At 38.5% G+C, this 25329-nt stretch overlaps 1 protein-coding gene across 5 annotated transcripts in view; it reads right to left on the bottom strand.

Annotated features, from left to right (window-relative positions):
- BBS9 (Bardet-Biedl syndrome 9) overlaps positions 1–25329 on the bottom strand; it is a 510510-nt gene that overhangs the window by 95997 nt on the left and 389184 nt on the right. For all 5 annotated transcript variants that reach the window (XM_050783267.1, XM_050783270.1, XM_050783269.1 and 2 more), the window contains one exon: positions 20725–20907. In XM_050783267.1, the coding sequence (XP_050639224.1) occupies positions 20725–20907 (183 nt within the window). The remainder of the gene's footprint in view (positions 1–20724; positions 20908–25329) is intronic.

The following is a 25329-nucleotide window of genomic DNA, read 5'->3' as shown; positions in this document are numbered from 1 at the left end:
TTCAAACAGTCATACTGGCATTTAAGGAACTTTCTGCTCCAGCTCTTGCTCCATTGTATTCTATTCCCATCCACCTGCACCCACACTGTCTCTCCCTTAGGCCTCTGCACATGGCCAGCGCTCATGCTGCAATGCCCTAACCTCTACTCTTTATCTGGCCAACTCCCACTTAATGACTTGCTCAGGCACTGCCATCCAAGGGCTGATGGGTGAACCCTCTTTGGGGCTCTGAGACTTCACACACCCAGATGCATCACAGCTCTTGTCACCCTGTGATGTGGGTGCTGTTTGCAGGTCTGGTTTTCCGTGAGAGTGCCTGGAGTTCTCCACATCCCCACACTATTCTTGGTATACAGAGGATGGTCAAGAAATATGTTTGCTGGACAGAGAGATGGTGAGATATAAAACCAGGACCTTAAAGTTGGGAGAGCTTTGGAGATCTTTATGTCTAGTCTCGTGGGAGTTTTCCCAGGATCATTTATACAATAGCAACCATCTGCCTAGGCATAGCTATCTTCAAGATCCAAAATCACTACTTTTTGAGGCAGTTCACTCCTTTCAGGGACATGTGTAACCAACAGAAAACTATTCCCACACTGAGTCAAAGTCTACCGCATTGGCCCTTCTTCTACCCTCCAGAGTCATGCAGAATAAATCTAACCTCTCTTCTACATGACAGCCTGTTTTATCTGTGAAGACAGCAATTCTGTACCCTCTCCTCCAGAATAAACATCCTAGTTCCTCTAGTTCTTCCTTACACAAACAGAGTTTCAAGTTTTTTCTCCATTGTGACCACTCTTCTTTAAATGAGCTCCAATTTGAAACACTTACAAATTTATACAGCTAAGTAGAGAGCCCCTGAGTGACCCCAAAACACTGGGCTGCACCTGGGAATGTAGGTATCCCACAGCCCTCCTTTTTTCTAGGAATTCTCCTGCCAGCCTGGCCTCCAGTTGCCTCTGCTCTCTTGGCAGTTGGATTACACTCTTGATTCACATTGAGTGCACAGACAACTAAGCCCCAGGTCTTTGCCACACTTGCCATGTCTCTTCTTCTAGGTTTATGAAGTTCTCTCTCTCTCTCTCTCTCTCTCTCTCTCTCTCACTTTATTGAGACAGAGTTTTGCTCTTGTTGCCCAGGCTGGAGTGCAATGGCATAATCTCAGCTCACTGCAACTTCTGCCTCCCAGGTTCAAGCGATTCTCCTGCCTCAGCCTCCTGAGTAGCTGGGATTACAGGTGGGTGTCACCATATCTGGCTAATTTTTGTATTTTTAGTAGAGATGGGGTTTCACCGTGTTGGCCAGGCTGGTCTTGAACTCCTGACCTCAGATGATCTGCCTGCTTCGGCCTCCAAAAGTGCCAGGATTATAGGCATGAACCACCGTGTCTGGCCTGCAGTTGGTTCTTCAGATCAAAATGCAGACTCTACATGTTTCATCTAGAGAACTTCCCACTGATTGCCATAATTGGTTAACTGGGACTTTTCACTCTATTGGCCCACTTCTATTGGCCCACCTGTAGGTGTCACTAGGCAAATTAGGAAAAAAGTAAATGATTTTAAAGTCATCTTGAAAATCCTTTCAAGAGATTCAAGAGACCCAAAAGACCATAAAAACAGCTTCCTACCCCAAACCACTAAAGAATAATAAACCACTGGTTGTTACAAAGACATCTCTTTACTACTACCAAAATCTAAACTAGACTAATATCTAGAATTGACCTTGTATTTCAGTAATAATGGGAAGAGGTAAATGAAGACAAAATAGTAACCCAGACATCACTGGAGAGGACATGTTTTCAATTGGAGTCATTGACAAAGACCTCTGGAGTATAAGAAGAAAAAATCCTTTGAATATAATTTGGCATTTGTATGCTCTGTGGTCATTTCAGCATTAAAATAGTTCCTACTCTCATTCATTTAAGGAAACTACTGTATCATAAATAGATTACTGTAACATATTAGATAATTTAAGTAGATATGGCATTTAGTTAATACAGAGTACTACACAATTTCTTTTCCTAATGCCAACTTGCAGATCAAGTAAAAAACCATGTCATGTTTAGGTATTTGGCATGGGATACTTCTTTAATATAAATGAGGCATGATGCCAGTACTTTAGAAAGATTGCCACTAAAATACGGAGTTATTACTTGGAGGGACTGAATTGCTACATAAATTCAAATATAAGACTAAAAGGAATATCTTTGAGACAAAAAAAGAGCCTTTGAGAGTTTCGTTAAATAAAAATACAATGTGATAATTCACTGATCAAACATGTAGCATACTTACCTATGGAAATGTGAAATAAAATTGTGGAATCTAGAATCTCAGGTGTGAGAAGTACCTTAAAGGTAAGCTACTTTAAACAGCTTTTTGGTATTTGAGTCCATTACCTTTATTCATAGCTCTTAAATTGGTAAGGCTAATGTTCAGTTTTAATGTCTAAATACATACACATACTACATGCACATACCTAACCTTTATCCTTTAAAGATGAATATCAATCATACTAGTATTTTTGTCTTATATTGTGAGAGTAAAAGAAAATCTTAATTTGGGAAATACAGCACTAAAAATTTCTGGAATTGGGCATGTGCTCTTCAGTGAGAATTGATTTTTGTAATAGTTCTCAAATCCACAATTTGCTGTAAATTCCAGGTTGACCTGTGTGTATGGCTTTTAGAAAACAACAGTGCTGGGGGAGTGGGAGGGAACTGGGGAAGGGAAGGAAAGGGGACAGACGGAAGGGAAGGGAAGGGAAGGGAAGGGAAGGGGACCGGAGGGGAGGGGAGGGAAGGGAAGGGAGAAGGAGTTAGTTAAATGTGCATGTTACTCTATTTTATCTTCTCCACAGCCCTTGTCGTTATTGGAAGTTAACTTATCCATTGGGTTTGTGGGGATTTTTTGGTTTACTTTGTCTAGTCCAGTATTGATAACTGGGTTTTCCTTTGTTTCCAGACCTTGCCTTTACCCAAGTCCTCTACCAGAGCCCTTGCTTTGGGAGCCTGCTGAAAGTGTCACTCCTTGATAGACAGCTGCCTAGCTTCTGCAAGATCCCTCCAGGGAACTGGACCCAGGGGCCGAGGGCCTACCTGCTACCTGACTTCTCCAATGCCAAGTTGCCTGCTGTATGCATCCCCCAACATGGCTGCCCAGTTCCCTGCTTCCACATCTTGCCAGCCTGTGCAGAGGCTTCTACACTCCATGCTGGTCCCAGATGCCTTTGTGTACCAGTATGATTGCTGGTGTGCCCTTCTTCTGTGAGCCAGCTCTTTAAATTCAAGGACCTGGCCTTGCCTAGTCTGCTCCTCCTGACTGAATTCAGCTGAGCTATGCTTCTTGCTATCCAGAGTCCAGAGAACCACAGCTGAATTTCTGACTGCTTTGCTTTACTACCCTGCTAGTCACCACTGGTCAATAGGCCTAAATACCAGATCAAGCAAGTGGCTTATCAGAAACAGGGGGAAGTAGAAAGTTTGACCACACTTGTAAAGTTAATTTCCTAGGGTATCGACAAAAGTAACCAAAGCACAAAATAAACTAAGAAAGTACTCCCATGCCACCTGTGAATCAAAACAGTTGAGTTGATGATAGCTGTCCCAAGGCTCCTGGGTTCTGACTTAACCTCATTCACCTCATCTGCCCCTTCACTGTGTGATCTTAGGTCACTCATTTCATCTGTCTAGGGTACACGTGCAGTCTCCACAAAACAGCAATCATACTACTTTTTATGCCAATCTTATATAAATGGTACGGCACTCTGAAATCTTAAGTGGAAGATACTATGAAATGAGCAAATTTATTCAATCCTACTTTTTTAAAAATCAGAAAATAGAAGTATGTCATTGAAATCTAAAGTTCCAAGTCATAACCTTAAACTTCTTTTCAAACAAATTATAAACTCCTGCAAACCTATGTTTATAATAGAAACAGTACCACATCCTTAACTACAGTGGTATAGGGAAAACCCACAAAATGCCACAGTAACATTTATTACCAAATGTGCACCCAGTTAACTCTAAGGGAGCGAGAAAAGGTTAAAAAACAAAAACAAACAAACAAAAACCACGAGACCTGTTAAAAGAACAAATGTAGATTTTGTGGCAGGAGTCCAGATTTCAAGTGAAAAGAGAAGACTCAGAAATGGCCCATCTTGCGTTACATATTTGAAGGCGAAACAACTTTCATATCATATTCATTTATCTTAATAACAAACTGTATTAAAGGGAAAGAAATTTCTCTTCAATAGATGTAAAGGATTCACAATGAAAAGTGTTTGGTATTTATAACTGATCCACAGAACATTATGGTTATTACTTTGTATGGTATTGTATTAGATTATATTTAAACATGCTAAAACTAATTGTATAATGGGTCATTGTAAACCCCAGAACAAATAAAACTTTGTACTTTAGTTCTAAACTATGTATCGTGGAAAGTATAGGGCCTTTTCAGGATCTATCTAGGTTCAGATTATTTCCAAATATTATTTGCTTGATTGTAATCAGTGAAATCCCCATGTCATGCAAAGAGGGTTCAAAATCTTGAGTAATTCACCTTTGAAAAATAAAACAGCCCTTTGAATGTAAAATAGAAAATAAAATAAAATAAAAATGAAAGCAAGCTGTATTGTCTATATGGCATCTTAAGTTTAAAATCATATTCAATGTTTTTATAAAATAAAGCACTGAAAAAAATCAGCTCTAATTTTTTCAACTCATCATAAAATGAAGAAAATTCCACATGTAATCTACTAACTCTCATTCCCCAGTATCATTCCTTTTTATTTTAAATGGAAACAATCTATTGGACTTTTGGAATTCTCCGTATCTTTGTCACAACTCACAAGCAGTAAAAATTTAATTGAGATTTCAACCAAGAGTAGACCAGTGTGCAGGTTTATCCACACCATTTTGTGGAAAATCAAGCACACTGCATCCTATTGGATGAAATGGATGAAAATCTAAAACCTCTTTAACAAATGTAAGCTAAGAGACCTTCAGAGAGTTCGGCTGCGGTGCAAGCAGAAAGCACAAAGTTGCTGCAAACCAACCCATTCTGATCCCTTTTGTAAGCTTATGTTTTCCCAGGAACATTTATATTTGACCTGTACTCCATTCCAACCCCAAATTCTTTAGATGGAGGAACACAAAGTAGATTACCTGAAGTATTATAAAATGTGATCCTGGATGGAGATCATCAGTTTTAAAACAAAGCTAAACACTAATGATGTCTGATGGAGCCAGTCACCTTGACTAAGCATCAAAGTTTAGTTCAAGCAAAAGTTTCCAGTTACCTGCACTACTCAGAAGCAACTTACAAAAAAAATTAAAGACTGGAAAATCAAATTGATAACACAATTCCAGGGGAAAGCTGTTTCTGGTGGTGGTAAATTACATCACTTGGACCAGATTTCCCAGTGAGAACAACTGGAAAAGAACATATAAAAATCATTCCTTTGAAGGCACAGGAAAGCTAACATCATAGTGATAAATTACCGGGTCAAGATCCAGGGGACAATGAAGGCCCAAGAAAGACGAGCCCTGAGTTTAAGGCTGCCTTTTCCTCTGCGGTCGTTAGCTATGTGGCCTGCAACACTGAGCCTTCACTTATTCACCATCTCACACTATGACTTGCACTTATTTATATATTTCCACAAAAGGGGAAGTATGGGCCATGAAAGTACATTGGTTTAGAAGTCAGAAGACCTACACTGTGGCTTTATGTCTCTGGGAAAATTTAAGCTTTAAACATAAGCTTAATGTCTCTGGGAAAATTATTTTAGTTCTCTGTATCTCAGTTCCCTCATCAGTAAAAAACCAGGACAATATTTCCCTTGCCAGGTGCTTACTAAGATTTAATGAGACATATTTAGCAAATGCAGGTAGTTAATCCCATACCAATATTCTTACTTGTGAGAGTTCTCCCTAAAGTTTATCTTTTCTTTGCGGGTTCACTTGAATAACAGCAGCAGAAATAGCAGCAACAGCAACAGAAGTAAAAACTATTTTGGGGCTGGGCGCAGTGGCTCACACCTGTAATCGCAGCACCTTGGGAGGCCGAGGCAGGTGGATCACAAGGTCAGAAGTTCGAGACCAGCCTGGTCAAGATGGTGAAATCACTTTTTGTATTTTGTAAAAATATAAAAATTAGTTATACACGGTGGCAGGCACCTGTAATCCCAGCTATTCGGGAGGCTGAGGCAGGAGAATCACTTGAATCCAGGAGGCGGAGGTTGCAGTGAGCTGAGATCGTGTCACTGCACTCTAGCCTGGGCAACAGAGCAAGACTCCATCAAAAAAAAAAAAAAAAAAAAAACTATTTTAGACCTCTTATGTGCTGAGAATCTTACAAATATTATTTCAATTAATTCTCTCAACGACCCTATGAAAGGGTATTATAACTTCCAACTGAGGATTTAGATTTAAGGTACTTCACTGAAAATGTCATAATTATTAAAAGTGGGAGTTGTAATATAATCCAGGACTATATAGCTGTAAATACCACACTTGACCACTGTGGCCCAGAGCCCTTATTTCCCATTTCGTTATGTTTATCTTTCAATCTGTTATCATTAGGTCTGCTTAGGCTCCTTTTACTTTACTGGGCTCCAGAAATGACTTCTTCCCCTAGAAGATTCATGGTCATAATTAACATATGCACAGACCCAAAATTTAAATCAGCTTCTTTATCCAAATGAATAATCTGCATACAATTAAATGAGATTTTACTGCATTTAAAAAAAAAAAAAAAAAAAAAAAAAGCACAATGCTCTGTGCCAGTTTGGTTAGGTCAAACTTTTACAAGAGTCCACCAAAGCTTTAAGCGCCTTCAGAGACTACTGTAACTGACATATGGTTATAGCCTTTGGACACCATGGCTCCTGAAAATGTAACAATGGTCAGACATGATTCTAAGGAGTCTGAAGTACAAACACTCATTGCAGGCACTCATCATTGAGAATACTTGGAGCAGTCACTCCTATTATCAAGACATACAACACAATGGGTCACATAAGACTCCTCAAGTGCCCACATATTTGACAGAGTCTGGGAAAACTTTTATTGCCACCTAGGACAAGAGAAGAACCATATGAGTTAGCTAAAGGTATCAACTCCTCTCCTGACAATGATGTGTTCTTAACAATCTCAAAGAACAAGGAATAACTGAACTCAGGGAAAAAAGTGTCTAAAAATACATGAAACCACAGATTTAAGTGAAAAGCAGTACAGGTTTCTTTTCTTTCTTTTTTTCTCTCCTCCCTTTAATTACTTTGAATTTTTCAGGACCACCCAGAAACTTCACTATTTTAAGACATGGTTATTTATTTCTCTCTTGATCAGGACCGCCAATGGATATGAAACAGCTCCAGAAGGTCCACATGCTAGATTTCTATTTCTATTTTCTTCCAATAGAAATCAAGTCTGGAGGAAAAAAATATTTAGAATTGCATCTGGAATGACAGAGCTGCACATCATTCAATGTTAGTGTCATTTTTCACAGTTATCAAGCTAAGATAACAGCAGGGGAGCAGCACAAATCTCAAAACTGTAGAGTAATGGTGATGAAGTAGTATGTTTATCCACACATTCATCCTAATTTTAAATATCGTTGTCTATAAATAGTTTAAATTTGAGTCTATACAGTCATTTATTTTAAAAGTATTTATTTAGAGCCAACTAGTACTAGACACACTAAATACTGTGGGGTTTTTTTTCCAAAAAGGTGAATCAGATATGGATCCTACCTTAAAGTAGCTTACACTCAAGTGATAATAGAAGAATATATACAAAAATATAATGATATAGAAAATGGAATGTACTTAGAGAAGTAAAGTGCTTTAGCGATTATTTGTTTTAGCTCTCATGCCCTAGCCCCCATCCTAGAACAATATGAAGAATTATTTGTCAAATAAAAGTTATTCAGACAGAAAGGTCTATACAATAATGTAAATATAAATAATATAAAACTTTCCCAACAGTTTTGTACAAAAATTAATTATATAGCTTGAGTTCATTTTAGTGTTATATGAAGCAAGCCACAAGTTGATTAAATTTGCCAGCATTTTCTGGTATAGGCTTGAGCACAGACACATATAACTATAAAATATAAATCTACACCTTTATCCTTGTGAAATAGATTGGAGAAGAGTAAAAATTCACTTTGATCACTTGGTCCAAAGTTACTCCATTGAGTCAGACTGTTCATTTTTGTGAGGCCCCTTAATTTGGGTTCAAATCTTGCCTCTGTTATTTTCTAGATGTGTGGCCTTGGATTTATTTCCTCATCTATAAATTGGAACAAAGATAAAAGCACAAGTAGTTGACTTGAGAGCGGAGCCAAGAAGCGCCAATGGGGAGTGGCGAAGTGTGATGAACAGTGGAGAAAAAGCAATAAAGGGTATGCTGTTGAGCGGCAACTGGTGCTCACTCCTGCCAGAGAACTCTGGGGGATGGTGTATAACATAACTCTCACAGTTACCCGCATAAAGGATGAGGGAACCTGGGTATTAATCTACTAAGTCTATCAGTCATTGGCTGAGCATGGTGGCTATGTAGCTTCTGCCAAACAGGGATAGTCCTCAGGCAAAAACTGCAGGTGTTGAGCAGGTGGAAGCATTCAGGAATGGTGAGAGGTTAAGAGATAGGTATGGGACATGCACAGCATGTGCTACCACTGCCTACTTCAAAGGGGCATAGTGAGGATTAAATGAAATAACAGATGAAAAGTCCTTGATCAATGCCTAGCCCATAATAATGCTCAATAAAAGTTAACTTTCTTACATTCCTTGGCATATCTTATTTGGGTGTGTGTTTAACTCTTCTCCCATTTTCTTTACAAAATAGAGAAATTTAGTTAGTGAAATTCACTGGACTTAGTTCTAAGACTGCTAACCAATGTTTATGACCTTGAATTCAGACCCAATAGGTTAGAAAGGAACTAACAACTGCTGTTAAACAATACAAGTTAGATTTTTATTTCTCAGGCAGCTGGGGAGTTTCACCATTCCAAATGCAAGAAATGAAACATATTCCTGTTAACACTGTTAGTGACTTCACCCACAAATTCTTATTCATTGCTGTGGGTGAGAAGATCTGTGTTCACTCAGTTCTCACAAACTACTTATCAGTGAGATCTTAACCTAAATTTCCTATGTTATGCAATAGACCACATTTAAAATGATACCAATAGATACTCAATCTTCATTACTTCTCACTGTTTATACATGGCTTTCTCTTAAAAAAGCAACAACTGGTAAGACTTTCCCTATTTACTGTATATGAAATGTGCTTCTAGTCAAAAACACCTATTCCAAGATGGGAAGTCATGGACTTGCCTTTTTCTATGACTTCCTATGCCCAATTCAAACCACTCATAAATTCCCTCTTAATAAAAAAGACTACAATGATCATTTCTTTATTCTGTGCTTACAAACATGTTCCATCAATTTTTTTTCTTTTTTTTTTTTTTTTTTTTTTTTTTTGAGATGAAGTCTTGCTGTGTCACCCAGGCTGGAGTGCAGTGGCACGATTTTGGTTCACTGCAACCTCTGACCCCCGGGTTCAAGTGATTCTCCTGCCTCAGCCTCCCCATTAGCTGGGATTATAGGCGCCTGTCACTGCACCCAGCTAATTTTTGTATTTTTAGTAAAGACGGGGTTTCACCATCTTGGCCAGGCTGCTCTTGAACTCCTGACCTCATGATCCACCTGCCTTGGCCTCCCAAAGTGCTGGGATTACCAGTGTGAGCCACCGTGCCTGGCCTATGTTCCATCAATTCTAGGACATTTCTCTCCCACATCCCAGAAGTAGGATTGTGTCTTATACTCAGTGGTATATAACAACTTCTGGCTTTCAGGTTCTGGTCATGCTATAGTTTTCATTGCCTGAGTATGTACAGCCTTTATCTTAGCAGTCCATATCATGTCATATCCACTGACTTGTGTGCAATGTGAATACTCCTCATTGAATTAATTACCATTTAAATTATCTTTTAAAACTACACCATGACTTATGATTGAGTAAAAAAGTTACTGTGTGCACAGAAAGGTAAGGAAATAGTGTAGTTAGAAGTATAAAGTTAAACTGAGTGAGGCAAACATTCATGACTGAAGAATGACAGCAATTTCATATTTTCTCACAAAGCAAAAGCTAAGCTGTAAGCTTTCCAGGATGTGAGACAAGAAAATACACCCAGATAGAATAAACTGTGTTATGTTTTGTTATAGAAAGACACGCAGAGAGATCACTATCCTATGTCAAAGTCAAGCAATACAACTAAGGTCAGGAAAAAAAACTGGCAAATCCCTAAAACAGATGTGGTTTAATTAATTAATGTATCATGTAGGACTATTGTTAGAGCATTAAACATCAATTTGCCTAAAATTTCTTGCTGACTTTGGACAGAGGCCGCTTAACTTCAGGCAACATACAGTTCAACTGAGGAGGAAAAATGAAGTTTTGAGTTTAGTCAAAAAGGAAAGTTTTTGAAAGGATGTAAGAGGCTCAGAAAAAAGAAATCATGAAGGCAACAGTGGCACACTCAAGAAATGCTGCACGAACAATGCTCTTTGTAGTATACAGGACAATGCTACATGGAAAAACACAGCAATGAGCTGTAGTTTAAGGACCTGTCATGATTTAGGGGAATCAAACTTAGAATGTGAAGAAGTTTCAGGGATACCTTACTCAATTTATGTTGCTTGTATCTTTCTTCTTATTCAGGCACAAGAGTAACGTATGATAAAATTTATGTCTAAATACGTCTAAGAGAGCTCTTTCAATAATAAAAAAATTTAAGTGATAAAACTATTATGTCATAGTTTAATTGGCAGTGTTTTTTTTTCCCCTGATTCATTCACAAAGCAATGCCATAACTTAGAGTAGATGGCATCTTATTGCTGAAATACAGTGGCAATAATAACTACCAATCTTGGATGCCTGTCACATGCCAGGCACCATTATTTGGCACTTCATGTACATTACCTCAATTAGTCCTTACAAAGCCTTAAGATGTACATATAGAGTGTCCTCGTGAAACCTGCACACCTTTGAAAAGTCGGTGCCAAATGAGGTCATGCACCTAATGCAGTTTTTACAGCATTTAGCACCACTGTATTATTATTGTTGTTATTATTATTGTCTTCCAAAGGATATCAATAATTAAGCACCAAAACCCTGAATCTGAAATGATAGTGAAGATGCCCCAGGGAAATTCAATGTGTAGTTTAACTCATTGAGAACAAACCATTTTTAGTTACTTTGTGTAAGCAATATAATTGGGATATATATTTGCATATCTTATTGAAGGAGAAAAAATTTATTATATATTTTTCTCACTCGATGTTTATTATGTTACAGTAAATCATTTACAGTACCCAAAGCTAACGAAGGCTGGATTCCATTGTTTAACTTTTTTAAAATACAGGAAATTCCCTCTGTAACAGCTCCCATCCTAACCCTGTGAAAGGGGTGAGCCTGTGGTTCTGAGCTCCTCAGAAACGGCCATTTCCTCACTCTGTATAGACGGTGTTTTCCATCAAACTCCAGTTACCCCTTGATGAGAAAGGTACTAAAGAACCACATTCATTAACTTTCTTAATATCATGTTCCCCTTCTGTACCATTTGTTTGCCGGTTCAGTAAGAATATAAAAAGAAAGCAACCTGAAATCAAATCCGAATGGCCACTCTCACCTCTCCAAAGCAGAACCAGTCCTTGGGGAATAGTCTAGTTCACCACTGTACAGATAAGGAAACCAATACTCCGTGAGTTCCACCACTTTCTAAGGACACAAAGCTAGTTAAGTATTTGTTCCAAAAGGGATTTGAACCCACAGTCTGACCTAATTCTGTTCAACTGATATGCCACAGTTCATATTTTTCAACTATTAGCTTTTAGGTTGCTTTCAGTGCTTCATAATTCTAAATGTAAACATTATGGTACCAAATGGATTTTAGTTTACTGCTTTTAGTGCATTAAGTTAGATGACTGATGCCAAGTATAAGATTTGTTTTATGACTGACATTTTCTTAGAGGACTCTCAGGAAAGACCATATCAGAAATAAGTGGGTATGTCTATTTCACCATATGTCTGTCAGCACTATATAGTAACAAATTTGGCTAACTCAATATAGGTGAAGGGTACCTAACAGTTGCTTTCACTTGTATATATTCATCACTGCTAAGATTGGAAATTTTTGTGTATACTGACTTGAATTATGAGGATATGTGAATGAACATATATATGAATATTTATTTATGGTGGTTTGACTATAATCTATCTATATCTTTTAATATCTGTACAGAAGAGACCAGGTTTTGCTCTTATAAAACCCAAAAATATTTGAAGTATCTTAGAAAAAGGGGAGGGGTGTGGAAACAGAGGTAGTACACTTCCTTTTCAAAAACTGATTAAAAACTACACAGTTGTTAGACAAGCATCTGTAATTATGTGAGACATTATGAAAATAAATGGAGTATCAAGCAATACTTGTATACAACTATATGTTTAATTGCTTTAATTCTGTGGGGATGTAGAAGAATATTTCCTTATATTTATTAGAATATAGGACAAGTACAAGTACAGAAAATAATTTTAGAGTATTTAATGACAAATAAATTGTATCATACCCTCCAAGTGAAATTCACAAGAGAATGGGAAGCCAGAATAAAGAGGGAGGAAATGAACATTGATTTACTTCTTAAAGAGAATATATGGAAGGGTAGAGAGAGGACACGATTTTAAGTGAAGAAAAAAATCCCTCTTCACTCTGGCTTGATGGAAGAAGCTGTGTACCCATGGTTCACCTTTCCCAGAACGAAGGGGGTAGCCAGGGAGTCACACAAAATGAGCTTTAGAAATCAGATATGGTAGAGCCAAGTGACTGAAGGTCCTCAATGCCTGGCACTGGAGTTCAATCTGAACAGGGGCCAAAAGAGCCATGTCAAGTGTGTACACAGCTGTGTGATGGGAGAGCACTGGGCTGTGAGTCCAGCAAAGATGTGGGGGGCACACCAATGCAGAGACACGGGCAAAAAGGCTACTTTGGATGCCAACACAGAAGGTTTTCAGGTGCAAAAACAGGGCCTGAGCCAAGGGGCTTTTCCAGAAAGATTTCCAAATGAACAACAGCGGGCCAGGGAGATGAATTGAACACAGAGATGCAGGGAGACACAGAGCCACATGTTGTGGTCCACAGCACAGAGGGCGTGCTGCTTTTAAAGGAAGGAAGGCCAGCAATTTCCATGTATATGTTTCTAAAACAATGTACTGTCACAGAAATGTTAAAATAATCTCTTTGTAATTAGCAAAGAGATTAGGGAAACTAGATCAAACTAGGTCAGGGAAAGCTATTTTAAGAAAACCGAATTAATATAAACACACCTCTAGCCAGGAATAAAATTGGTAAGCATTATGAAGTTGATGATGATCACTATTTTCCTCACTGTGATTGTTTGAATTTAATTATTACACTATTCACATTTAAATCCTACTTTATTTCATGGAGGATTTGAAAAGGCATACAGAGAAAGTGACACTTCAATTAATGCTTTATTTGGTTATTTAGTCTCCTTATTTTAAAATGCATAAATAGCAAATGTGTCCATTAAAGCACCCTTCAATATTTGATGTAAAGAAAGTTTTTTAAATTACACATCAAAACTTGTGCATTGTATTCTACTTGACTTCTATCCTATACTATATTCTACAGTACTTCAACTATTTCACTTTTTCAAAACAGCAAGAAAACCATCAAAAAGGCTCTAAGATATACTCAACTGTAGTGAGACAGAATATTATACAATTAAGTAATATCAGTTGCATCTCACTAGCAGCAACACAGGGTACGTGGTCATTATAACATGAAACTAGTTCTTTCATGTTTATCTTGCTGGCTAAGATCATGGGAATTACCAAAATATTTACTTTCTGCACTATGTTCCCATAGACAGTTATAATTGGGATGATACTTTAACAGTCACAAAGGCAGACTTAATACTGACACCAGACTTCCTCCTTTTGTTTGCCTTTTAAGAAGAGGTCATTAATAATGGCAATGATTAGCCATTGCAGTCATCACTCAACCCAGACAGCAAGCACAATGGCCCTTACATCAAATCTGACCTATGACGTAAAAGTCTCTCAACTTTGTAAGCGAGCTTTGATAATTCCCTCCACACAATAGCATTTCCTATTATAAACATCTGTTTTCTCACATGAACCACGTTGAACATGTTAAAAATAAGTTTCTCTTTCCATATCAGTTTGTAAAAGGGATAATCAATCAAGAAATAAGGCTGAAGGCCCAAGTCTCCTTCCCCCACTGATGTAAATTTCCATCCTAACTTTCCCAGGGGACTTTTAAGTTCAGTACTAGGGAAGGTAACTATTAAACCCTTAAGAACACAGTAAAGCTTTCCTTCTTCAAATTATAGATAATATCTACTAAAGACATTGAATGTACTTTAAAAGAAAAGAAATAGTCAGGCATAATGCTAAACAATGTGCTAACCAATTCCTTCCAACTCTAGGATTCTACGCAATCAGGTCCCCAAATCAGTGAACTATTGCTCTTTTCATTAGAGATTCCTCTGGAGTCAGGTGAGCATAAATGAATATTAGAACAGACGTCTGATACAGGCAGTTTGGAAATATCAATACTGCTCCTCCTTGTTCTCTTGCCATAAGCTGAATGAAGAATCTTAGTCATTTAAGCTGTTTACTAAGATAATGAGAAGCAGATTTGTACAGAGATCAGGAAGGGCAAAGAGGATTCATCTACATACCAACTCCAAGTGACAGTGACCACTTAGAATGTTGTATTCAAAAGGATTCTGAGACCATGTGCAGGCTCAACAGAAAAAAATTCAACATGGTTACAATGTTTACCAAGGCCACATGGGGAATAGTAACAGCAGCACTTGTGCCAGCTTCTTGCCTCTCTTATATGCATACATCTCCCCAAAGAAGTTTCTTCTTCCTAAAAGTGTCTGGTTATTGCAAATCTGAACAGGCTGAACCTAGGATACCACAAATAAGTACTGCAAATGCAAACACCATGGTATAACTTAATGTCAGTATCTTACCCTACTTTCATTAGTGTGTCAAAATGTGCTGAGGTGGTTAACTCAACTGATAAGATGTTTTTTCTCTTGATGACTGACAATGCTATGCAACAGAACTTTCTGCAATAACGGAAATGTCCTATATCTGGGCTATCCAGTGTGGTAGCCACTCATTCACATGTGGCTATTGTGTAGCTGAAATATAGCCAGTGTGTTCTTAATTTTATTTCTTTGTATTTAAATTTCACGTGGCAAGGGGCTATCATATTAGGCAGCACAGGACTAGAATGTTTGCTTGCAATGTTAAAGTAAATCCACAGAGGATTGGCTCTAAGTCTGTTTTGCTTCCTGAGGTATGCTATGTGCCTAGAACACTGCCTAAAACGTAGTATGTGCTAAGATATTCACTGAATGAATAAATGAGTAAAGAGATTTGTCCTATCAGGTCATCCTGAAGTATGGATGGTTTTGCATCTTTCGGCTTTTGTGCAGCATTATTAGAGGGAGATGTGTGTAATATCACAATTAAACACTCTCTCAGACTCAAACCAGTAGCACAGCCCTCACTGGGCTTAGTAGATAAAGTATTTTCCATAGAACTTCAAGCAAACAGAGGGTCAATCGAGACACATTTAAATTTTGCATTGAGAATTCAAATACCCTGAAATATCCCCAGCTCCTAATCTGAAATATATGAAAACAATTTATTTTAAAATTGGCCAGTCTGATACTCTGCTGGAACATTATTTTGGATGGCACTTCTTTACCATCACAGGAAGATGGTAGGGACAATAGTAGGTTATCAAACGAAACCGAGGGTAAGAGCTTTTTTAGGAGACACCAAATAGAACATTTAATGTTCTTCTATAATGAAAAGGGGTATCCCTACAAAAAGACATCTGGCACATATAACTTTGAGCACCTTTAAAAATTTACTTATAACAGTCTGCAATACCAGCATTTATTTGCCCCAAAATAGTATTGAGGAGTGACAAAAATGGAAAGGCATTATTAAAGAGACAGATCACAGACAACGATTAATTCTGCTCCAAATGAAGCGGCATTTTAAACAAAATACTGTCAATATAGAGTGGAGAACGTTACTTTTCATTAGCAATAGCACATTCTAAATATTTTTGCATTGTGAACCTGACGTCATTAGAGAGAAAATACCCAGAGTTGGCTATTGCATTTGGCTGCCTTTTAACACATGCCATCAAAATAACAACAAATCATTACACAGTGCTGTCTGAAACATAAACAAAACATCATCTGAGCACTTTCTTTCACCTCTCAATACTTGTGGGGACATGTGACCTTGAGCTGAGAGGCTCTTCTGAAAATGTTGTCCACATGTCTAAAGTTTTCCCCCTCACATGTGTACTCTGCCATCCACCCTCAACCAAACCATCTAAATTACATTCAGATTTTTGTGGTATCATAATAACTTCAATATGGGATATATTTTCAACATTCTGGTAAGAGAGTCCTTTCTTCCCTGCCTCACCCTTCTTCCAACTTATTTCAGGTTTGCATATTTCATTTTCACATCTCAGTGGGATACCCATCATATAACATTTATTTGTGAGGTCTAAAGGCATAATGTGGGGGATTGTGAACTAGCATGTCAAAACCACATACTGCATGCGTATGTCTTAAAGAATGAAAAAGGATTCCTTTTTTCTCAAGATGTATAAGCTGTCTCAACAGTATAAGTCCAAAGCGAATACCACAACCTAATTAAAGATGAAGAGCATAACAAGCAGTATTAAAATGTCTTTTTTGATTCATTCTTCTCCAAGTTATGTTTTTATCAAATGTCTTGTCTCATTAATGACTCCAAAGACATAATGAGTATACATACCTTCTAATCTCACCAAATTCAGAAGAGAGTTGAAAGAATTTTCTTCTACATGTTTTGGGGGCTATGACAGTGGAGAATGTACAGGCAGGGTAGAAAGGGACTTTCAGAAGAGACTAAGTCCATTCACCTGCCTACAGGGATAAGCATGCTTATATATTCCCAGATGAATAAGACTTTTTAAAGATCTCTCAAGTAAGAAATACCACAATCTCTTCTGGGTACCAATTCCTACATTTAGAACATCTATTTCTAGGAAGGTCTTCCTTTGAGTTTAACCATGCTTCAGGGCCAGCTTCATGAGCATTCAAGCTCTGCAGTCACAAAGGGGCTCATGCTCAGAGGGACCACCTACCAGCCCTGCCTGGCTTAATGTTTTGTTGTCACCATCTTGAAATTTTTAATAATTTTACCTCTGAACTTGTGTTTCCTAAATGAACTATGATGGAGCAATGAAGCACATGTATGAAAAGGGAAGATATATGCAGTATGCATGCCCCCTTTCTCCTTTCTGCCTCATTCACATGTAGCCCCATGAGCTCTGAATTCCTGTGGCCCCGTGATGAATAGGGGTTCAGAGAGACTCAAAGCAATTCAAAGGACGGCATGTTATGTCTAGACTGATTAAGTGGGGACACTGGTAGCCCTGAGAGGCTTTCCATGAGAACCAGATACATTTTGAATAAAGAAGGAAGGCAACAGAGTTCAAAGCAACAGGAATGACTGAAGAAGCCCATTGTATCTTTTCTTACTCCTGTTACTTCCCCTCTATTACCGAGTCACTTACAGTTAAAATGATAACATAGAAGGAAAGAAAAAGAATGATACATAGTTCCTTTCCCTTTCAGTTCTTCCTTTCTCATCAGTAAGCTGAAGGTAGAGAGCACAGGAAGATAGGCACACATCAACAAATGAAATAAAAAGTTAAGTCTGATGATTCCACAGTTCTATAAGAACAAAACACATGTGTAAGTACAAGCTACAAAATATAAATTGTGTAATTTTGTTGATTCTGCATATGAGTCTAATGCTGTCATATTTGTATTTCAAAGAGGCACTGCACATTACAAAGACCAATGGTAAAATTCACACTAACAATTTAAATTTTTAATTTTTCTTACTTAGAACATAAAATAGCAAATAAAAAACGCCATGACAAGTCAGGAGAGACACCACAGAAAGAAAAATGCTTTGCTTTTAGTACCTGTTTTAACAGCACTTTAGCACCTTTTCCCCTAATTTTTGAACAAGGAGGTCTGTGTTTTCATTATGCACTAAGCCCCGCAAATTACGTAGCTGGCCCTGACTCGCTTCCTCATGCTCCAGATTACATCCACTGCATCTATTCTTCGAGGTCACCATTTGTTAGTTTTCACCCTTTCCTTCGTTCATCTACACCACAAATATTGACTGCTCTGTGCTCAGGCACTGTGCCAGGTACTGAGGACACAAAAAGGAGTAAGATATTATCATTCCCCTTAAGTGTAGTTGTGAAGATGGACAAATAACCATGGAAAGTTAATAAGACTGGGCCAGGTGTGATGGTTCATGCCTTGTAATCCCAGCACTTTGGGAGACCGAGGCAGGTGGATCACTTGAGGTCAGGAGTTCAAGAACAGCCTGGCCAACATGGTAAAACTCTGTCTCTACAAAAAATACAAAAAAATTAGTTGGGCATGGTGGCATGTGCCTGTAATCCCAGCTACTCGGGAGGCTGAGGCAGGAGAATCGCTTGAACCCAGGAGGCGGAAGTTGCAGTGAGCTGAGATCGCACCATTGCACTCCAATGTGGGCAACAGAGCAAGACTCTGTCTAAACACACACACACACACACACACACACACACACACATACACACACAACTGATCTTGCATGACTTTAGTGAGGACAATAAATAATAAACATAAAATGTACAAATCACTTCTAGTAATGATTGCTAACCTTTAGCACTCTATTTAATTATCTCATTTACTTCCTATTACAACTTATTGGGTAGGTCCTATTATTGTTTCCATCTTACAGCTACAGAAGAGAGATTTAGAACAGTTAAGAAATTGAACCACAGTGATTTTGTCACTAAGTGATGGAACCAATAAATGAAGTCACTCAAACCTGTTTGACTACGAAATCTGAGTTCATAAGTGACAGCTATCATTCTTATTAATATAATCCTAACCATTATTTATTTTCTAGTATTACAGTTGTGTCTCCATTTCTAGTTTCTCAAAGGTCAATTTTAGTTGCAATTTTGTCAATCAACTTATAATATATCATTCACCACTAAACAAAAATGTGTATTCTTTTTTTTTTTTTTTTTTTTTTTTGAGGTAGAGTCTAGATCGGTCCCCAGTCTGGAGTGCAGTGGCGCGATATCAGCTCACTGCAACCTCCGCCTCCCAGGTTCAAGCGATTCTCCTGCCTCAGTCTCCCGAGTAGCTGGGATTACAGGCATGCGCCACCACGTCCAGCTAATTTTGTATTTTCAGTAGAGATGAGGTTTCCCCATGTTGGTCAGGCTGGTCTCAAACTCCTGACCTCAGGTGATCCACCCACCTTGGCCTCCCAAAGTGCTGAGATTACAGGTTTGAGCCACCATGCCCAGCCCAAAAATGTATACTCTAACTTTTTCCAATTTACTTATTAACAGTTTGGTTAGCACATAAAATATAGCTGCTTCTTTTTCTTTTTTTAATCTGACAATCATCAGACCTAACTGTAGAAAATTCAATTCAGCTAATAAAACTGTGGTTTTGAAAATTACATTCATGATCTTGTTCACTAAAATATAGGCAGACAGACCTGTGTCCAAATCCTGGCTCTACAGCCAGGGTTTCAGAAAAGTACTTAACTCTTAAAGCCTAAATTTTCCCATAGGTAAAATGGGGATGGAAACAGTACTTTAACTACCTCATTGGCCCATGCTTAAGAGTAAATAATTCTTACAAAACACTTAAAATAACACGTGGGACCTAATAACCACTCAAAAAATTGTTAGTTTTACTATTACTATTTTTAGTTCTCAAATCTAGGTTTTAAAATGGATTTGAAATGATTTCCCCTTGAAATGTTTTCCTCCAATACGAAGAACTAAGTTCAAGGGTCTCGTAATTTCCGAGACATGTATTTTTTTTGGTAAATAAAAGCACACAAAAAGTCCCCCAGAATGGCCCGTGGTGGTCACATATACCTCTACAATTCAAAGGATCTCAGATGCTTTAATTTAAATAATCCTTTCCTGAAAATGCCAAATACTACCCTCATTTTTTCTCTTTTCAATCTAAACTGCCTATTCTAGGATTAAGGGTAAAACAGTTTATAAACTACACATAAAGAACTCTATAAATGTAAGGAACTATTCACATCAGTTTTAGCGAGGCTATCTCCATTCTCTCTAACCTTTGAAGTGACACTTAAATTTAAGAAGGTTGAGCAAATTAAAATGGCCGAAGTGTTTTCTCTGGCGAAAAAGGAAAGGATTAGCTAATCTGAAGGTTACTGCCGTCATCCAGACTGTCAAATGACTGTTTCCCTGGCCTCTAAGTGATTGAAGAACACATAAAAAGTAGACTGGACCACATAAAAATTGACTATATACCTATTCTTAAAATAGCTCTACAGAAAAAGGCCTTTGTTTGACATTTGTACTATGGTTTAAAGACAAGGAAAACAGCATTTTTGTAAAAAATGAAACCCTTATTTGATACCTTAGAAAACCTGATAGCCATGTGATATCTTCCTAAAACTGAAACTTCAATAATGCTGGCTGTTCCCACCATAGGCTTTCAGGTCCTTACCAATTCTTGAGTGTCTTCTTGTAGCGGCAGAAACGCCGCTTCCAGAATCGCAACCTGGTCAGCACTAAGCTTCTGCCACAGCCCGATCAGCAGAATCACCAAATGGGTGGCACTCTTCAGCCTGGTGAATGACTGGAACAGATTGCCTTGGTTTTCCTCCACTGCATCTGCTAGAGCGATTACCTGCAGATATTACAAACCTTGGTTAGGGATAATTTCACAATTCTTGAGCCCTCAACAAATTACGTCTGGCACACTTTTGTTTTTCTTTAACACAACTTGATGAACTTTGTCTTCCACAAACACAAGCTATGTTGAGTAATAAAAGAGTTATCATTCATCTGCTCACTTCCTTCTTTAAAAAAAAAAAAAATGCCCACAGTAATTCCAAATCCATATGGCCAGAAGTGGAAAATATCCACGAAATAAGCTTAGCAGGCACAGGGTTCAGTGTCTGCTTTGCCATCTATTGACCTTCTTCAATATATGGTAATATAAGTAACCTCGAATAAAGTTATCACAGTCTTTATTACCAGCCACATAAATTAATCAGTTTAAACATTCTCAGAAGAATAATTGCCTTGTAGTTCAAAATAACTTCATTACACTTTTTTCAGAACATTGTCTTCCTCTAATATTAGTCTTTAGATGCTACATGGTAATGGGATATCTAATATTTCTTTATTATATTTAAAAGGTAGATAATGTTCAAACATTTGACCAGTTGAGTAATGTCATTTTTAACACAAATGTCAGGCACCAGCCCACAGGGACCTGAAAGAAAAAAAAAAAAGTTCAGGGTGTGTTAGCTTTTCAATGCCAAATCTACTTAGGATAAAATTGGCAGGAGTGAGTAGAATTGACTTTTTTTCATCCTTTTGAATAATCCTGTGGAAAAAAGAACTAAAGCAACAATTGGATGAAACATTCAAAACTGCCCATTGGTGTTTTATTTTAGTTTAATGTCTTGGTGAATTCTGTGCTCATTAAAAGTAATGAACTGACTGCCGCAGAGGCTCAAGGCGTCTGACGGTCCCCAGAACAGCATTAGTAAAAGCCAGGGCCATATGAGCTCCTTTCTACAAGCCCCCACCAGCTTGGGAGACCGGAGTTCAGATGAGTCTCAGAAGTCTGGTGCAGATGATCCATTTGGTGATATTTCATGGTTTATTGACACGGGCTCAAAGGGCTTGTTAAAAAATCATCATTCAAACAAGTAGAATGTACAGCTGTGTGGTCTCCCAAATTCCATGTTGGGAGAGGGGCTGTACAGAAAGAGCCCTCAGAGTGTCTCGGAGATACTAGAAAAGAGATGTAGACAGAGCAACTGAAGGTCCTTGCCTGAAATCGCTGGGGTGACCAAGATTCTTTGCCACTTGGCTGAGGGCTTGCAGGAGTTATAAAAGGCAATCACAATTCACATTTAGCTCTACAGGGAGGCATGGGAGTTTAAATGAAGACTACCATAACGTAACGTGCATTACTTGCTATGCGCCTAGTACTGTGCTACTTCCCAATTACATTCAAAAGAAGTACACAATATCTTACAGTCCACAAGGATCTTATACTTTGCTGGAAAGAAAACATACATACACAACCAATTAGTGGGAAGAAACATTACTATAATAATGTCCTAATTGTGCAGAACAGAAAGTAAGTGTGAAAGAAGTTAGCAAAGGGACGGATTACTGTGGGCCAGAGTTAATATCCCTGGGGCCTCTTTTACTCAAACGGAGCTTGGAACTCATCCCTTCCCCATTACTTCAAGAAGTCCCCTTGAAGAAATGGTAAGAGCCCACTTTCCTTAAACCAAAACACCTGGAATCGTGTTCCTCCCCCACCCCCACCGCGATTCCAATGGACTCCTGTTAAAGTCTGAGTTTATACTCTTTTTCTTCCTGTGAATATTACCAATTAAGCCTCATTGTGGGGCCATCACATTATGACGCAGATGCTTATTGTCAAAAAGTCCAAATCATACAAGGATCAAGGTCATAAACACCCACTGAATGCCAGATATGTGCAAGAATTTGCGGGAAGTACTGTAGGGAATTCAATGGTGACAGATCTAATCTCCACCTTCAAAGAGTTTGTAATAGAGAAAGGAAAATAGGTCAAGGAGGCAAACATTGACCACATAAGGAAGACCCTATAGGCTATAAAGGAGAATTCCACTAACATTGCGATTATTATGTGAATAACTATCCCTCCAATTAATTGAACATAGGCCACAGGCCAAGCATTCTGCCCTGTGCCATACAGGTATCAGTGTCTTCAATCCTCACATCTCCCCTGCAACTTGGTTGACATTTTCTTTCACAGATGAGAACTCTGAGGCTCAGGAAATATAAGGTATTTGCTCAGGACTGTACGCAGGGTGTGCAAACTGTGCTCGAGCTTTGACGGGCCCGAACTTGTTTAATGCTCTGCTGTCTCTGCCTTGAAATTCTTAGTAATTTTATTTTTGAGCTTGCATTTTGCAAGTAAAATTGATGGGGCAATGGAGCATGCACAGGTGCAGAGGAATCATACTTACATTTAAAACTGCATTAATATAACGATTAATGGTAAAATTCATGCTAATTATTCAAAATTTTAGTTTTTTCTTACTTAGAAAGCTACTAAAAAGAAAATAAGAAAACACCATCAGAAGCTGTGAAAGAGAGAGTACTGAAGAAAACAAAAAGCTTTGTATTTTAGTGGTTGTTTTAGCAGCCCTTTCTTCCTGCCTGTTGAACAAGGGCCCCTCATTTTCATTTTGCACTGGGATCCACAAAATAAGTAGTCAGCCTGACCATCACCTAATAGATGAAAGAACAGGATTCAAACTTCGGAGTCTGTCTCACTCCAAATCTTGTTTGGGACCTTATGCACGTTGTAGGTTCAGAGATGGGCATACTACTACTAGCTGAGTGTAGGGGGCCTTAGGAAGGAAGAGGTAGAGAAAGAAGCAATGGTATGCCAGAACTAGCTCAGTCAGCTCCTCCCACATCAGGAGAAAGAACCTATTGTTCAGTTTTCAGAAATTTTGCAAGCCAGCTGTTACACATGGCCATTACTAACAATTAAATCACATAAACTTAAAACTAAATAAATTATATTTAAAACAAAGGTAATAAATACTCAACATTCATTACTTCCTATTATTATCTGGTCTCTTGAGGTTATTTGGGCCTATTGTATCCATATGTTGGAAACACTTTGCAATGGGCTACGGTTTACATTTCTTCCCAACTCTGCATTCATGGACCTCACATTGGTAGCCTGAAATCAGCCATGGTGGAAGTATTTACTACATGAAAATCCACACAAGTTACAAAGTCAGTCTTCCTACCCTTCCCCTTCTTCCCCAGAAAGTCTCTTGTTAACTATTTACTAGCACACCAGTGAGAAGAGGTATCTGCAATTTGTCCTAAGAATAGATGTTGAAGGCTGGGTGCAGTGACTCACGCCTGTAATCCCAGCACTTTGGGAGGCCAAGGTGGGCGGATCACGAGCTCAGGCATTCGAGACCAGCCTGGCCAACATGGTGAAACCCCGTCTCTACTAAAAATACAAAAATTAGCTGGGCATGGTGGCGTGTGCCTGTAATCCCAGCTACTCGGGAGGCTGAGGCAGGAGAATCACTTGAACCAGGGAGTCAGAGGTTGCAGTGAGCCGAGATTGTGCCACTGCACTCCAGCCTGGCGACAGAGTGAGACTCCATCTCAGGAAAAAAAAAAAAAAGAAGATATTGAATAAGGCCAGTTTAGGCACAGTGTTTGATGACATTAAAAAGGTAAGCTGGGCACTGTTGTAGAGAAACCAAAATGTCACAGTGAAAGCATGCACTTAACTCTGTAGGCACTGGGGAGCCACAAAGTATTTTGACTGTGGGTGTTACTTGATGGAGGCTGCACTCTAAGCAGCTATCAGAGCATAACAAAAATTTGGGGCATTTTCTGGACTTAAAGGATGCTTTTACGCACGTTCCTCACTATCAAGGGAAAATCCTCACTAAGTGCAACAACATGTCAGTTCATGGACCCACCCAACTTGCTAAACACAGCTGTGATGGAAGAATGACTTCTCAGTGAGACAGCAGCCCAAGCCACAGGATCTTTCCTGAGCAAGGCCCAAAATATATCAATTGGAGAGAAGCGTCGTCTAAGTCTCAGTCTCATTGGATATATTCCTGTGCCATTGTGGAAAGAGTCTGCTATCCCCAAATGGTCACAGAAACTGGAAAGAAATGGGATAAACAATTCCTTATGTAAATTACCCCCAAGGAAAATCTTCCTGACCTACTGGCCAGCATGAAATACTAAACAGATCTCCATGTTCTCAATTTAGTTTTACACGTAACAGCCAGGTTTACTGTGTTCCCTATAAGAGCCAAATGAATTTAACAGAATTAACATAGTAAAAAGAGCTGGAAAAACTACACCCATCAGGATTCAGATCTCTGAGACCAAGGCCTAGAAGATCTCGACGCTCACCTGGAACTGAGAAATGAGGCCAACCAGCTGCTAGGACTTAAATTTGAGGGAGAGCAATTTTTCAGGGTGCATCACTGGCTGAGCAAGATGTGTGTTCCCTAGTGTTCAACTGAACTACAGAAAGGGA

This window comes from Macaca thibetana, chromosome 3 (genome assembly GCF_024542745.1).
Source record: "Macaca thibetana thibetana isolate TM-01 chromosome 3, ASM2454274v1, whole genome shotgun sequence".
NCBI classification, from domain to species: Eukaryota; Metazoa; Chordata; class Mammalia; order Primates; family Cercopithecidae; genus Macaca; species Macaca thibetana.
This window is presented reverse-complemented; position numbering and strand designations above follow the sequence as displayed.